The sequence below is a fragment of the Somniosus microcephalus genome, chromosome 6 (genome assembly GCF_052327205.1).
Source record: "Somniosus microcephalus isolate GS21.2 chromosome 6, FLI_Smic_1.0, whole genome shotgun sequence".
NCBI classification, from domain to species: domain Eukaryota; kingdom Metazoa; phylum Chordata; class Chondrichthyes; order Squaliformes; family Somniosidae; genus Somniosus; species Somniosus microcephalus.
Window position 1 is genome coordinate 209,197,465 of NC_140992.1, and position 14,324 is coordinate 209,211,788.

The following is a 14,324-nucleotide window of genomic DNA, read 5'->3' on the forward strand; positions in this document are numbered from 1 at the left end:
CAGTGCTGGGACTAGAGTCCTGGCGAATCATATAACTAGGGCTGTAGAGAGGGCTTTAAATTAATTAGTGGGGGGGAGGTTTCTAGAGAGCAAATAATAGAAATGACAACAGAGAAGGTCATAGACTTAGGTAGCAGTGGGGGAATTAAAAAACAGAACGTGTCAGGAAGGGACAGAAGGTATGGCGTAAAAAGTAAAGTACTAAAAAGGGAAAAAACAAGAACTAAGTGTTACAAAACATATTTGAAGGTTCTTTATCTGAATGCATGTAGCATTCGTAACAAAATGAATGAGTTAACGGCACAAATAACGACATATGGGTATGATCTTGTGGCCATTACAGAAACATGGCTGCAGGGTGACCATGACTGGGAATTAAACATACCAGGTTATTTAACAATCAGGAAGGACAGGCAGGAAGGGAGAGGAGATGGGGTGGCTATGTTAATAAAGGAAGGAATCACTATAATACAGAGAAATGATATTGGGTCAAAGGAGCAGGATAGTGAAACAGTTTGGGTGGAGATAAGGAATAATAAGGGGAAAAAAACACTAGTGGGTGTAGTCTATAGGCCTCCGAACAGTTGCAACTCTGTTGGACGGAGTATTAATCAGGAAATAGTTGAGGCTTGTAATAAGAGAACAGCTATAATTATGGGGGATTTTAATTATCATATTAACTGGACAAATCAAATTGGGCAGAGCAGCCTTGAGGATGAGTTCATTGAGTGTATTAGGGATGGGTTTCTTGAGCAGTATGTAACTGAACCGACGAGGGGGCAAGCAACTTTAGATTTGGTCCTGTGTAATGAGACAGGATTAATTAAAAATGTCTTAGTAAAGGATCCCCTTGGAATGAGTGACCATAACATGATTGAATTCCATATTCAATTAGAGGGTGAGAAGGTTGGATCTCAAACAGGCGTGCTGAACTTGAATAAAGGCGACTATGAAGGTATGAGAGCGGAATTGATTAGAGTGGACTGGGAAAATAGATTAATGGGTAAGACGGTACATGATCAGTGGTGTACATTTAAGGAGTTATTTTACAACTTCCAAAAAATATATATTCCACTGAGGAAAAAAGGGTGTAAAAGAAAAGATAGCCATCCGTGGCTAAGTAAAGTAATTAAGGATAGTATCCGACTAAAAACAAGGGCATATAAGGTAGCCAAATCTAGTGGGAGGATGGAAGGTTGGGAAGTCTTTAAAAGACAGCAAAAAATAACTGAAAGATTGATTAAGAAAGGGAAGATAGATTATGAAAGTAAATTAGCAAAAAATATAAAAACAGACAGCAAATGTTTCTATAGTTATATAAAAAGAAAAAGGGTGGTTAAAGTAAATGTTGGTCCCTTAGAGGATGAGACCGGGAAATTAATGGTGGGAAACATGGAGATGGCAAAAACGCTGAACAATTATTTTGTATCAGTCTTTACAGTAGAGGACACTAAGAATATCCCAACACTGGGCAAACAGGGGGCTCTAGGGCGGGGGGGGGGGAACTAAATACGATTAAAATCACTAAGGAAGTGGTACTTGGTAAAATAATGGGACTTAAGGCGGATAAATCCCCTGGACCTGATGGCTTGCATCCTAGGGTCTTGAGGGAAGTGGCGGTAGGGATTGTGGATGCATTGGTAATAATTTTCCAAAACTCCCTGGACTCAGCAAAGGTCCCGGCAGATTGGAAAACTGCTAATGTAACACCCTTATTTAAAAAGGGTAGTAGGCAGAAGGCTGGAAACTATAGACCTGTTAGCCTAACATCTGTGGTTGGTAAAATGTTAGAGTCCATTATTAAGGAGACAGTAACGGGACATTTGGATAAACATAATTTAATAGGACAAACTCAGCATGGTTTCATGAAGGGGAAGTCATGTTTGACAAATTTGCTTGAGGTTTTTGAGGAAGTAACATACAGGGTGGATAAAGGGGAACCAGTGGACGTAGTGTATTTAGACTTCCAAAAGGCATTTGACAAGGTGCCACACAAAAGATTATTGCTCAAGATAAAAAATCACGGGATTGGGGGTAATATTCTGGCGTGGGTGGAGGATTGGCTCTCTAACAGAAAGCAGAGAGTTGGGATAAATGGTTCGTTCTCAGATTGGCAACCAGTAACTAGTGGTGTTCCGCAGGGGTCAGTGCTGGGTCCCCAACTCTTTACAATCTATATTAACGATTTGGAGGAGGGGACCGAGTGTAACATATCAAAGTTTGCAGATGATACAAAGATGGGAGGGAAAGTAGTGAGTGAGGAGGACATAAAAAACCTGCAAAGGAACATCGACAGGCTAAGTAAGTGGGCAGAGATTTGGCAGATGGAATACAATACTGGAAAGTGTGAGGTTATGCACTTTGGCAGGAAAAATCATAGAGCAAGTTATTATCTTAATGGCAAGAAACTGGAAAGTACTGTAGTACAAAGGGATCTGGGGGTCCTGGTGCACGAAACTCAAAAAGTTAGTATGCAGGTGCAGCAAGTGATCAAGAAGACCAATGGAATGTTGGCTTTTATTGCTAGGGGGATGGAATATAAAAACAGGGAGGTATTGCTGCAGTTGTACAAGGTATTGGTGAGACCGCACCTGGAATACTGCATACAGTTTTGGTGTCCATACTTAAGAAAGGACATACTTGCTCTCGAGTCAGTACAAAGAAGGTTCACTTGGTTAATCCCGGGGATGAGGGGGTGGTCATATGAGGAGAGGTTGAGTAGATTGGGACTCTACTCATTGGAGTTCAGAAGAATGAGAGGCGATCTTATTGAAACATATAAGATTGTGAAGGGGCTTGATCGGGTGGATGTGGTGAGGATGTTCCCAATGATGGGTGAAACTAGAACTAGGGGGCATAATCTTAGAATAAGGGGCTGCTCTTTCAAAACTGAGATGAGGAGAAACTTCTTCACTCAGAGGGTGGTAGGTTTGTGGAATTTGCTGCCCCAGAAAGCTGTGGAAGCTACATCATTAAATAAATTTAAAACAGATATAGATAGTTTCCTAGAAGTAAAGGGAATTAAGGGTTACGGGGAGCGGGCAGGAAATTGGACATGAGTCTAGGTTCGGAATGGTCATGGCCCTATGGGTAGTGGAGTGGGCCCAGGGGCCGTGTAGCCTGGTTCTGCTCCTACTGTGTTCTAATTCTGTGTTAGATTTCAGGAGATGGTTTTATTCCTGTTCCTGGCTGGGGTGGAGATCGCCTTTACAGAAGGTAAGTACTGTAGAAAATAGAGGGACAGAGTGATCTCCTGGAAGAATTTCGATCGCCTAGATGGGTCAGAGAGGAATTTCCCAGATTTTTTTTCTCCCAAATTGGCCATTGGGTCTTTTATCTGGTTTTTCGCCTCTCCCGGGAGATCACATGGGTTCGGGTGGATGGAGAGTGATAGAAGATTTGAGGTTAGGATCAGATCAGCCATGATCTTATTGAATGGTGGAGCAGGCTCGAGGGGCCGATTGGCCTACTCCTGCTCCTACTTCTTATGTTCTTATGTTCTTACTTCCAGGTGCCTCCGAGCGCCGCAGACCTCCTTCACGTTTCCTCCAACCCGGCGGGGTTCTCAGAGGTCGGGAAGCCTTCACCTGTGAAGGTAAAATGGAACTAATCCTTTTTTCTGTCTGTTAACTACCTGTTAACAGGCAGATAAAAGGATTAAATGCCTTTCCCGCCTCCAGGAGACGGCACCTGAAGCAGTACATCTTCCTGCCTCCTGGCAAAAGGGTACAGAGGCGGGATGAGGGCGGATTTACCATCTGCCCCCACTTTCTGCTACTTTACCGGCAGTCCCGCCTCCATGCCCACCTCCTCGGGGCTGAGAAAATCCAGCCCTACACCTCTATTTATGAAGCCCAGGATCCCGTAAGCCTTTTTAACTGTTTTCTCAAACTGCCCTGCCACCGTCAACAATTTGTGCACACATACTTCCAGATCTCTCTGGTACAATCCTGAAGGGGTGCATGAACATTTAGTTTATATGTCCTCTCCTCATTCTTCTACCAAAATGTATCACCTCACATTTCTCTGCGTTAAATTTCATTTGCCACATGTCCGCCCATTTCACCAGCCTGTCTATGTCTTCCTGAACTCGATCACTCTCCTCCTCACTGTCCACTATACTTCCAAGTTGTGTGCCATCTGCAAATTTTGAAATTGTGCCCTGCACACCCATGTCCAAGTCATTAATATGTTATCAAGAAAAGCAGTGGTCCTAGAAACGACCCCTGGGGAACACCACTGTATACCTTCCTCCAGTCCGACAAACAACCGTTCACCACTACTTTCTGTTTCCTGTCACTTAGCCAATTCTGTATCCATGCTGCCACTGTCCCTTTTATTCCATGGGCTTCAACTTTGCTGGCAAGCCTATTATGTGGCACTTTGTCGAACGCCTTTTGGAAATCCATGTACACTACGTCAACTGCATTACCCTTATCAACTCTTTCTGTTACCTCATCAAAGAACTCAATCAAGTTAGTTAAACACGATTTGCCTTTAACAAATCCATGCTGGCTTTCCTTAATTAATTCACACTTGTCCAAGTGACTGTTAATTTTGTCCCTGATTACTATTTCTAAAAGTTACCCCACTACCGAGGTCAAACTGACTGGCCTGTAGTTGCTGGGTTTATCTTTACACCCTTTTTTGAACAATGGTGTAACATTTGCAATTCTCCAGTCTTCTGGCACCACCCCCCGTATCTAAGGAGGATTGAAATATTATGGCCAGTGCCACTGCGATTTCCTCCCATAATTCCCTCAGCATCCTAGGATGCATCCCATCCGCTCCTGGTAACTTATCTACTTTAAGTACAGCCAGCCTTTCTAGTGCCTCCTCTTTATCAATTTTTATCCTATCAAGTATCTCCATTACCTCCTCCTTTACTATGTCTATGGCAGCATCCTGTTCCTTGGTGAAGACAGATGCAAAATACTCATTTAGTACCTCAGCCATACCCTCTGCCTCCATGCATAGGTCTCCTTTTTGGTCCCTAATCAGCCCCACCCTTCCTCTTACTACCCTTTTACTATTTATATGCCTATAGAAGACTTTTGGATTACCTTTTATGTTGGCTGCCATTCTATTCTCATACCCTCTCTTTGCCCCTCTTATTTTCTTTTTCCCTTCTCCTCTGACCTTTCTATATATAGCCTGATTCTCAGGTGTATTTGCAACCTGACATCTGTCATATGCGCTCTTTTTCTGCTTCATCATATTCTCTCTCCGTTTTGTCATCCAGGGAGCCCTGACTTTAGTTGCCCTGCCTTTTCCCCTCGTGGGAATGTACCTCAACTGTACCTGAACTATTTTCTCTTGGATTGGAAATCTACTTAGACATACAAAGTTATGTTTATTATTGAGTGTCATACAGCCGAATAGGTTACATTGTTAAACTGAGCGAATGCCATTCCTAATGTGTGAAATTGGAAAATTCTGTTAATTTGGCTCACAATGTCAAGACTCCAGCAATAGCTTCATGATTTTAAGAACTATATAAAACTCTTTTTCAATGTATTCATGGAGTGAATAACTCTTAATAAATCGGAACTACACACATTTACTAAACACCAGTCACACTCTTTCCAATAACATGTTAATGGTCCTTTATCCGAATCCCCCAACACCGTCACCTGGGTCAATTACACCATGTCATTAACACATTGGCTTTTTCTCAAACACAAGGGCTGCATGTGAGATTTTAATAAACTTCATGTTCATCTGGTTGGATATTTCTCAACCGTAGTGAGGCATAGATCAATCAAACTTTCCTTGATGAGTTGGCTGGCCCCTCTCTCAATCGCGGTAGGTTAAGGTGACACATGGGCGCGCAACGCAGGCCGCCTTACAACACGCTGTTGGTGCATGAGGCACCCTGAAAGCTCTTCCATGAGTTTAGAAAGCATTTAAATGAGAACATGAGATGGACATCAAATCCGGGCGACTCACGGAAAATCCATGTGATGTCTGCTCCTACTACATCAGAGCATTGACATATTAAAATAAAGCGACTTTTAGCTTATTGATTACCATCGGCTTAATAGTTTAAACACTTTCAATCAAAAGTGAAGATGATTGAAAACAGCTCCAAGTGCTGCAATATGGAAAACGAGGACAAGAGTTGGAAAAGTCTCCAGGGCTTACCTTGGCAGGGACTCGAACAGGCAGCACAAATGCCCTCCACAGTGTCAAGGCCTGAAATATAAAGAAAAAAATAATATGCCAGCCACCTATGATTCGGAAATATTTTACGAATAAATGAAACCAGACAGGAATAGATCTACTGGTCCATCCAGCTTGTACCACACAGTTGTGACGCCATATGAATCACGATACAGACACTCTACACCCACCATGTAATCTCCTGAGAGAGGTGAATAACCAAATCAAAACCCAGGCTCCTCTCCAACCCCCTCATGCATTTACAAGACGAAAAGGTCATCAACCTGAAACGTTATGGATTTCAATGTGAGGTCATCCACTTGGACCTAAAAAGGGATAGAACAGGGGACTTTCTAAATGGTAAAAAGCTAAAAACAGTGGATGTCCAAAGAGACTTGGAGGTTCAGGTACACAGATCATTAAAATGTCATGAACAGGTACAGAATATAATCAAAAAGGCAAATGAAATGCTAGCCTTTATATCTAGAGGACTAGAGTACAAGGGGGTAGAGGTTATGCTGCAGCTATACAAATACTCTGGTTAGACCACACCTGGAATACTGTGAGCAGTTCTGGGCACCACACCTTAGGAAGGATATACTGGCCTTGAAGGGAGTGCAGCATAGGTTTACCAGAACGATACCCAGACTTCAAGGGGTAAGTTACGAGGTGAGATTACACAAATTAGGGTTGTATTCCATCGAATTTAGAAGGTTAAGGGGTGATCTGATCGAAGTTTTCAGGATATTAAGGGGAACAGATAGGGTAGATAGAGAAAAACTATTTCTGCTGGTTGGGGATTCTAGGACTAGGGGGCATAGTCTAAAAATTAGAGCCAGACCTTTCAGGAGTGAAATTAGGAAACACTTCTACACACAAAGGGTGGTAGAAGTTTGGAACTCTCTTCCACAAACGGCAATTGATGCTAGATCAATTGTTCATTTTAAATCGGAGATTGATAGCTTTTTGTTAACCAAAGATATTAAGGGATATGGGCCAAAGGCGGATATATGCAGTATACGCAGATCAGCCATAATCTCATTGAATGGCAGAACAGGCTTGAGGGGCTGAATGGCCTACTCCTGTTCCTACATTAACTCTGTTTCTCTCTCCACAGATGCTGCCTGCTGAGTATTTCCAGCATTTTCTGCTTTTATTATCCCTCATACTTATAAATAGTTAATATAGAACAATTAATCTAAAAATTACGGTATTTTAGCCACATATATTTTTCTCATTTGTTATGAACACTAACTTTCTCCTATTTTCCGGTGGCCAACCCGTGTCTCACAAGCCAGCTGTAGCACTTCCATGGCAAAGTGCAGCTCCTTGTTGATCCATGCTTGCCTCATGCACTTAATCCTGCTTGGAGGCTGGCAAATGAGTGAACAAGAAGTGACAATGCCACGACCATCACTAGTGCAAACACTCAACAAGCTATGGAACTCTGCAACAGAAACTCAACCAGATGGAGTAGAGGAGTTGCTGCAGATCTTCACAGAGTGGCGGGTTTGTTGGGGTCTCGGGAGCTGTTTGTAAAAGAAAGAAAGACTTGCATTTATATAGCACCTTTCATGACCTCAGGACATCCTAAAGCGCTTTACAGTCAATTAAGTACTTTTTGAAATGTAATCACTGTTGCAATGTAGGAAACGTGGAACAACTTGCAATTATATAGCACCTTTGATGTAGGAAAACATGCCAAGGTACTTCACAGAAGTATAATCAGGCACAATTGACACTGAGGGGTAACTAAAAACTTGGTCAAAGAGGTAGGTTTTAAGGAGGGTCTTAAAAGGAAGAGAGATGGAGCAGTTTATGGAGGGAATTCCAGAGCTTGGGGCCTAGATGGCTGATGGCATGGCTGCCAATGGTAGGGCAAAGGAAGTGGGAATGCACAAGAGGCCAGAGATGGAGGAACGCAGAGTTCGCGGAGGGTTGTAGGGCTAGAGGAGATTACAGAGATAGAGAGGGGTGAGGTCATGAAGGCACTTGAATACGCCTAAGAAAGAAGGGAAGGTATTTATTTTTCGACTCCCCAGGATGTTTTTCGGTCCTTGGGGCCTTTTCGCTGCTACTCTTCAGCAGCATCCCGAAGGTCCTAATGCCAGTGGAAAGCTGGTCACTGCATTTCCTGCTTCGCTTTCCAGCGCTAGGCCCAGCCAGTGGCGAGGCGGAATTGGGAGTTTCCCCAGGCAGATGGAACACACTTCATGTGTGCTGCCCTTGTCCAGTGCTGAGTCACAGAGGGGCTGGGAACATTGGCCCCAACGTGTGCAATTAAACATTTCCACTGAAAATTGACAATGCATTGCCAAGTCCTAGGTAGGTTATCTAAGATACTTGTGCAAAAGCGTCCTGGTGGCCCAGAGAATGCAATAAAATCTCTTAGGCAAATCAAGCTTTAGACACATGTTCTTCATCTGTATTTCAAAAATACAATATTAGATGTTGCTCTTCAGTTGAGAGCATTAGCCTTTCCTGCCTAGGATGAGATAAGCATTGAAGCTGTGCTTAGATATGAGATGGCCAGTTCCCCACATGTGAGTTTGTGCTTCATCCCCTGTCATCTGAGACCTGCCCAGTACAATTGCACAGTCTCAGCTGTTCTTTTATATTTTAAGATTTAGTTGCACAATCTTGGTTGCCTGCGCTTGAACAGGTAGTTTAGGCGCAGGCCATTGCAGAGGTGGGATGAACTGCATTAATGCTATCTCATTTAAAGGAGCACTAACGCTGGGGTAATTTTGCCTTTGGCTGATAGTGTAAAACGGGCGATATTGATTCAGCCGCCTGTTATACATCTCTCCCAATGATCATTTTCAAGTACGTGGGTCCTGAAATTTCACGAGAGTGCTCTCAATCTCCCGCTGCAAGTCCAACGAGAGACTGGCAGAACTCCCATAAACCAGTGGAGTTGTTTGTGTGTCAGACTGTTCCCCCTCCCGCAATCAAAATTAAATAGCACAGGTGGTGGGGGGGAGGGTTATTTCTTTTTTGAGGGAATAGAGAAAAAGGTGCAACAAAATAAAAGCAATCACCAGGCCTCAAACAGCGCTCAACCAATCAGCAACCACCAAAAAACAGTTCATATATATATAGATATATATATATATAATTTATGAGGATTAGAATAATCCATTTTAACCATTTCAAGGAACGTCATCAGATGAGCCTCAGAAAACCTCTCAATAGGGAATGATCTAGGAACAGTGGGTTTGCAATAAATGTGGCCTTGCCAGCTTCACTCACATCCCAAGAACAAATAATAAAAGAAAAGTAATTTGTGAGGTTGAAATAACCCTGTACTGCCTGAAAATGTCATTGGCAGGGCGTGGGTTTATTGTGTGTATTTTAATGGCTTATGTGAATGTAATTAATTAAATGGTTTACGGCATTGGTTTGCTTAGACTTTGATTACTGGTAACTGTGGTCACTGTCTCCACCTGTGCCATAGTTATTCCAAATCGAGCACAGCCCACTCTGTCCAGGTTCTGCTTAAAGAGCACAGGTATTACAATAGTTCATATGTGACTGTCACTTGTGAGCTACAAGGTCTTTCTTCCTGTAAAAGAAACTGAGATTCTCTCAGCTTCTTAAAATAAAATGTGTAAGCTGTTGTAACTGCAGGAAACTCAGAGATGGTCGACTTCAAAGGACATGCTTTATGACCTAGATATTGACATGCATGCCAATAAATATGGTGGAAATATGTTTTGATTATGCACACTTCCAGCAAAGAAATTCTTCAAGTAATATTTCTTTGTTGTCATGCATACATTAAGAAACAAAGTGAAATTAGTTGATGCAAATATGAATACTGCTCACTTAAGGCTATGGATATGCTGTTTGTTCACCCAACCTTTACTATATAAGGGTACATTTGAGAAGGAAGTGAGATCATAGGTTGGAGTTAAACTTGCATCCCTACTGTTATCAGCACACCATCACTTCATGGCCCTTAATCAACTCAGGAAACAGATTCACGTCTCTGCTGTTGGCAGCACAGTGCACGGTGCTCTTGTTACTGAGAGCATGCAAACTACAGTAAGCATTCCGCCTTTCCTGTTAGTGATAGTACAGGGTTTCGCAGCACCTCAATGTTGAAAAGTCAAGAGTCCATTAAACTTTTATAACTATGCAGCAGTACACCAGCTTCAACCCCTGTTCCAGATACTGCCATCTCAGAAGTGATGTTGCATGGGACTATGCTGTCATTTACAGGATTTTTTTTAAATTCTACATTTTACTGGCATGGGTATCCAGTACATTGGTACCATCAATTAATACTGGAGCCCTATATTCTGATGGTGTGCAGGACCTTCGTGTTTGGAGGAAACAAAATTATCTGGCTTTTAGCCTGGGTTATTCGCAACTGGGTAGAATGACCCATTTAAATTGTTTAGAATCTGTTGACACCAGCTCCTAGAAATTTGGCAGCGCAGCACCCGTTTTTCAGGTGCTAAATGGCCTCCTAAGCCTCCAATATGGCGGGCAGGAAATGCACGTTCATTACAAGCCAGAAGTGCATTGCCTGCCATATTATTAAAGGTCAAAAAAAAAATCACCGTGCAGTGCCCAATCCTGAAATAGGCATCAGACCTTTTGCATATGCAAAAAAAGAGCATAATGCCCTTTTGAGGCCCCCACCGCAAGCTTTGCTGGATTGAGCAGGGAAGCCGTTGCGATTGCCCCAACCCAGGACAGAAGAGGATCAGCCCCAGAAGATGGCATTAAAGCCAAGTGTTTTTGTGGAGCAAGAGTGCTCCTCTGGGCCCCACAAGAAAAGATTAGGTCTCCCCTCTCCTGCACCCACCTCTTTGTGAACACAAGACCCAAGTGAGATGTCCCTGGAACCTGATCCCGTCACCTATCTTGTGTCGGTGAGCGGCCTCCAGGATTTTCCTCTGTTTCCCTCCCAGAACGGGCAGGAAGTGGAACAGCAGCCTGAGTTAAAATAGTCTGGGCCTGATTTCTACAGCAGTGGGTGAGCTTCCAACTCACCTCACCACCCACCTGCTCATAAACAGGCTGGAGTTGAAATCGGGGCCCTAGTGTCAGCATCGAGCACACCCAGGTCAGATATAGCACAGCTAGATGCAGAGTAAAGCTCCTTCCACTCAACCCCACGAACATTCCTCATCCCCAATCTCAGAAGAACGTCCCTATTATTTCTTCCATTTCCCACACCAGCCTTCCTTAGGCCTGTCTGATCGACACAGTCAAATAGATACCGAATTAGGAAAACATTTTTGTGCTGTAGGCCCATACACATTAGGCAGTGGATTCACATTTCACATAGGACCCTCATAGCCAGCATACATGCGAAATCTTAATTTGGTTGCTTTGAATGCAGTTGCAAAGGTGAATGGCCAATGTCTAACGCACTGTACCACTCAGTTCTCCATTCCACGCGTTTATCACCCTCTTACTAAAAAAAACTTGGCTTGATTTACCATTTTGCTTTATTATCCTTAACTTGAAACTATGAGCCCTTGTTCTTGAAGTTTACACACAACAGATGAACTTATCTGAATCCACATTCTCAAACCCCGTATAATCTTAAATGCTTCTGTCATTTCTTAATCTTCTCTTTTCAAGAAAAGAAAGTCCCAGGATAGCGAACTTAGTTCTTGAATTAATTTAGTAGCCCTCCATCCAATAATTTAATAAAATAGGGAGACCAAGGGGGAAAAATTGAGTCACACCCCCTTTGGGGCGCTAACTTTGCCGGGGCGCTAATTTTAGCAGCCAAAATCCATTGGTAGCGCCCCAAGAGGGAAGCAGGGCTCTACTGGAAGCGTCCCGCCACAGTAAATAATAATTCTAATAGGTCTAAGAGCGTTAAAAAAACAAGCCTGAAGGCTTTGTGTCTTAATGCGAGGAGCAATCGTAATAAGGTGGATGAATTAGCTGCGCAAATAGAGGTAAACGAGTATGATTTGATTGGGATTACGGAAGCATGGCTCCAGGGTGGCCAAGGCTGGGAACTCAACATCCAGGGGTATTCAATATTCAGGAAAGATAGGCAGAAAGGAAAGGGAGGTGGGGTAGCATTGCTGGTTAAAGAAGGGATTAACACAATTGTAAGGAAGGATATTCGCTCTGATGATGTGGAATCTGTATGGGTAGAACTGAGGAATACCAAGGGGCAGAAAACGTTAGTGGGAGTGGTATATAGACCTCCAAACAGTATAGAGTCATAGAGTTATACAGCACAGAAAGAGGCCCTTCGGCCCATCGCGTCTGCGCCGGCCATCAAGCCCTGTCTAATCTAATCCCATTTTCCAGCATTTGGTCTGTAGCCTTGTATGCTATGGAATTTGAAGTGCTCATCCAAATGCTTCTTGAATGTTGTGAGGGTTCCTGCCTCTACCACCCTTTCAGGCAGTGAGTTCCAGATTCCAACCACCCTCTTGGTGAAAAAGTCTTTCCTCAAATCCCCTCTAAACCTCCTGCCCCTTACCTTGAATCTATGCCCCCTTGTTATTGATCCCTCTACTAAGGGGAAAAGTTCCTTTCTATCCACCCTATCTATGCCCCTCATAATTTTGTATACCTCAATCAGGTCCCCCCTCAGCCTTCTCTGCTCCAAGGAAAACAACCCCAGCCTGTCCAGTCTTTCTTCATAGCTGAAGTGCTCCAGCCCAGGTAACATCCTGGTAAATCTCCTCTGCACCCTCTCCAAAGTAATCACGTCCTTCCTATAGTGTGGCGACCAGAACTGCACACAGTACTCCAGCTGTGGCCTTACCAGCGTTTTGTACAGCTCCATCATAGCCTCCCTGCTCTTATATTCTATGCCTCGGCTAATGAAGGTAAGTATCCCATATGCCTTTTTAACCACCTTATCCACCTGTTCTGCTGCCTTCAAGGATCTATGTACATGCACACCAAGGTCCCTCTGATCCTCTGTCTTTCCTAGGGTCTTACCATTCATTGTGTATTCCCTTGCCTTGTTAGTCCGTCCAAAATACATCACCTCACACTTTTCAGGGTTAAATTCCATTTGCCACTGTTCCGCCCATCAGACCAACCCATCTATATCGTCCTGTAGCCTGAGGCTTCCCGCCTCGCTATTTACCACCCCACCAATTTTTGTGTCATCTGCGAACTTACTGATCATACCTTTCACATTCACATCCAAATCATTAATGTAGACCACAAACAGCAAGGGACCCAGCACCGATCCCTGCGGTACCCCACTGGACACAGGCTTCCAGTCACAAAAACAACCTTCCACCATCACCCTCTGCTTTCTGCCACTAAGCCAGTTTTGGATCCAATGTGCCAAGGCACCCTGGATCCCATGGGCTCTTACCTTCCTGACCAGTCTCCTATGCGGGACTTTATCAAAAGCCTTACTGAAATCCATGTAAACCACATCCACTGCACTACCCTCATCCACACACTTAGTCACCCCCTCGAAGAATTCAATCAAATTGGTCAGACATGATCTTCCCTTGACAAAGCCATGCTGGCTATCCCTAATTAATCCCTGCCTCCAAGTGGAGACCAATTCTGTCCCTCAGAATTTTTTCCAATAATTTCCCTACCACTGATGTTAGGCTCACTGGCCTGTAATTACCTGGTTTATCCCTACTACCCTTATTGAATAATGGTACTACGTTAGCTGTTCTCCAGTCCTCTGGCACATGTAATGCGGAGGTTGGGGATGGCATTAAAAGGGAAATTAGAGAAGTGTGCAATAAGGGCACAGCAGTCATCATGGGTGACTTTAATCTACATATAGATTGGGCTAACCAAATTAGTAACAATACTGTGGAGGAGGAATTCCTGGAGTGTTTACAGGATGGTTTCCTGGACCAATATGTTGAGGAACCAACCAGAGATCAGGCCATCTTAGACTGGGTATTATGTAACGAGAAAGGATTAATTAACAATCTTGTTGTACGAGGCCCCTTGGATCGGAGCGATCATAATATGATCGAATTCTTCATTAAGATGGAGAATGAAGTAGTTGACTCAGAGGCTAGGGTCCTAAATTTAAATAAAGGAAACTATGATGGTCTGAGGCGCGAGTTGGGTAGGATTGATTGGGGAATGTCACTCAAAGGGTTGATGGTGGATAGGCAATTGCAAACATTCAAAGACCGCATGGATGAACTGCAGAATTTGTTCATCCCAGTTTGGCATAAAAA

The 14,324-nt window shown here is 43.4% G+C and overlaps 1 protein-coding gene across 2 annotated transcripts in view; it reads right to left on the reverse strand.

The window, feature by feature from the left end:
- Positions 1-14,324, reverse strand: part of carmil2 (capping protein regulator and myosin 1 linker 2) — a 314,585-nt gene that overhangs the window by 282,200 nt on the left and 18,061 nt on the right. For both annotated transcript variants that reach the window (XM_085991327.1, XM_085991326.1), the window contains exon 3: positions 6,145-6,195. In XM_085991327.1, coding sequence (XP_085847453.1) covers positions 6,145-6,195 — 51 coding nt within the window. The remainder of the gene's footprint in view (positions 1-6,144; positions 6,196-14,324) is intronic.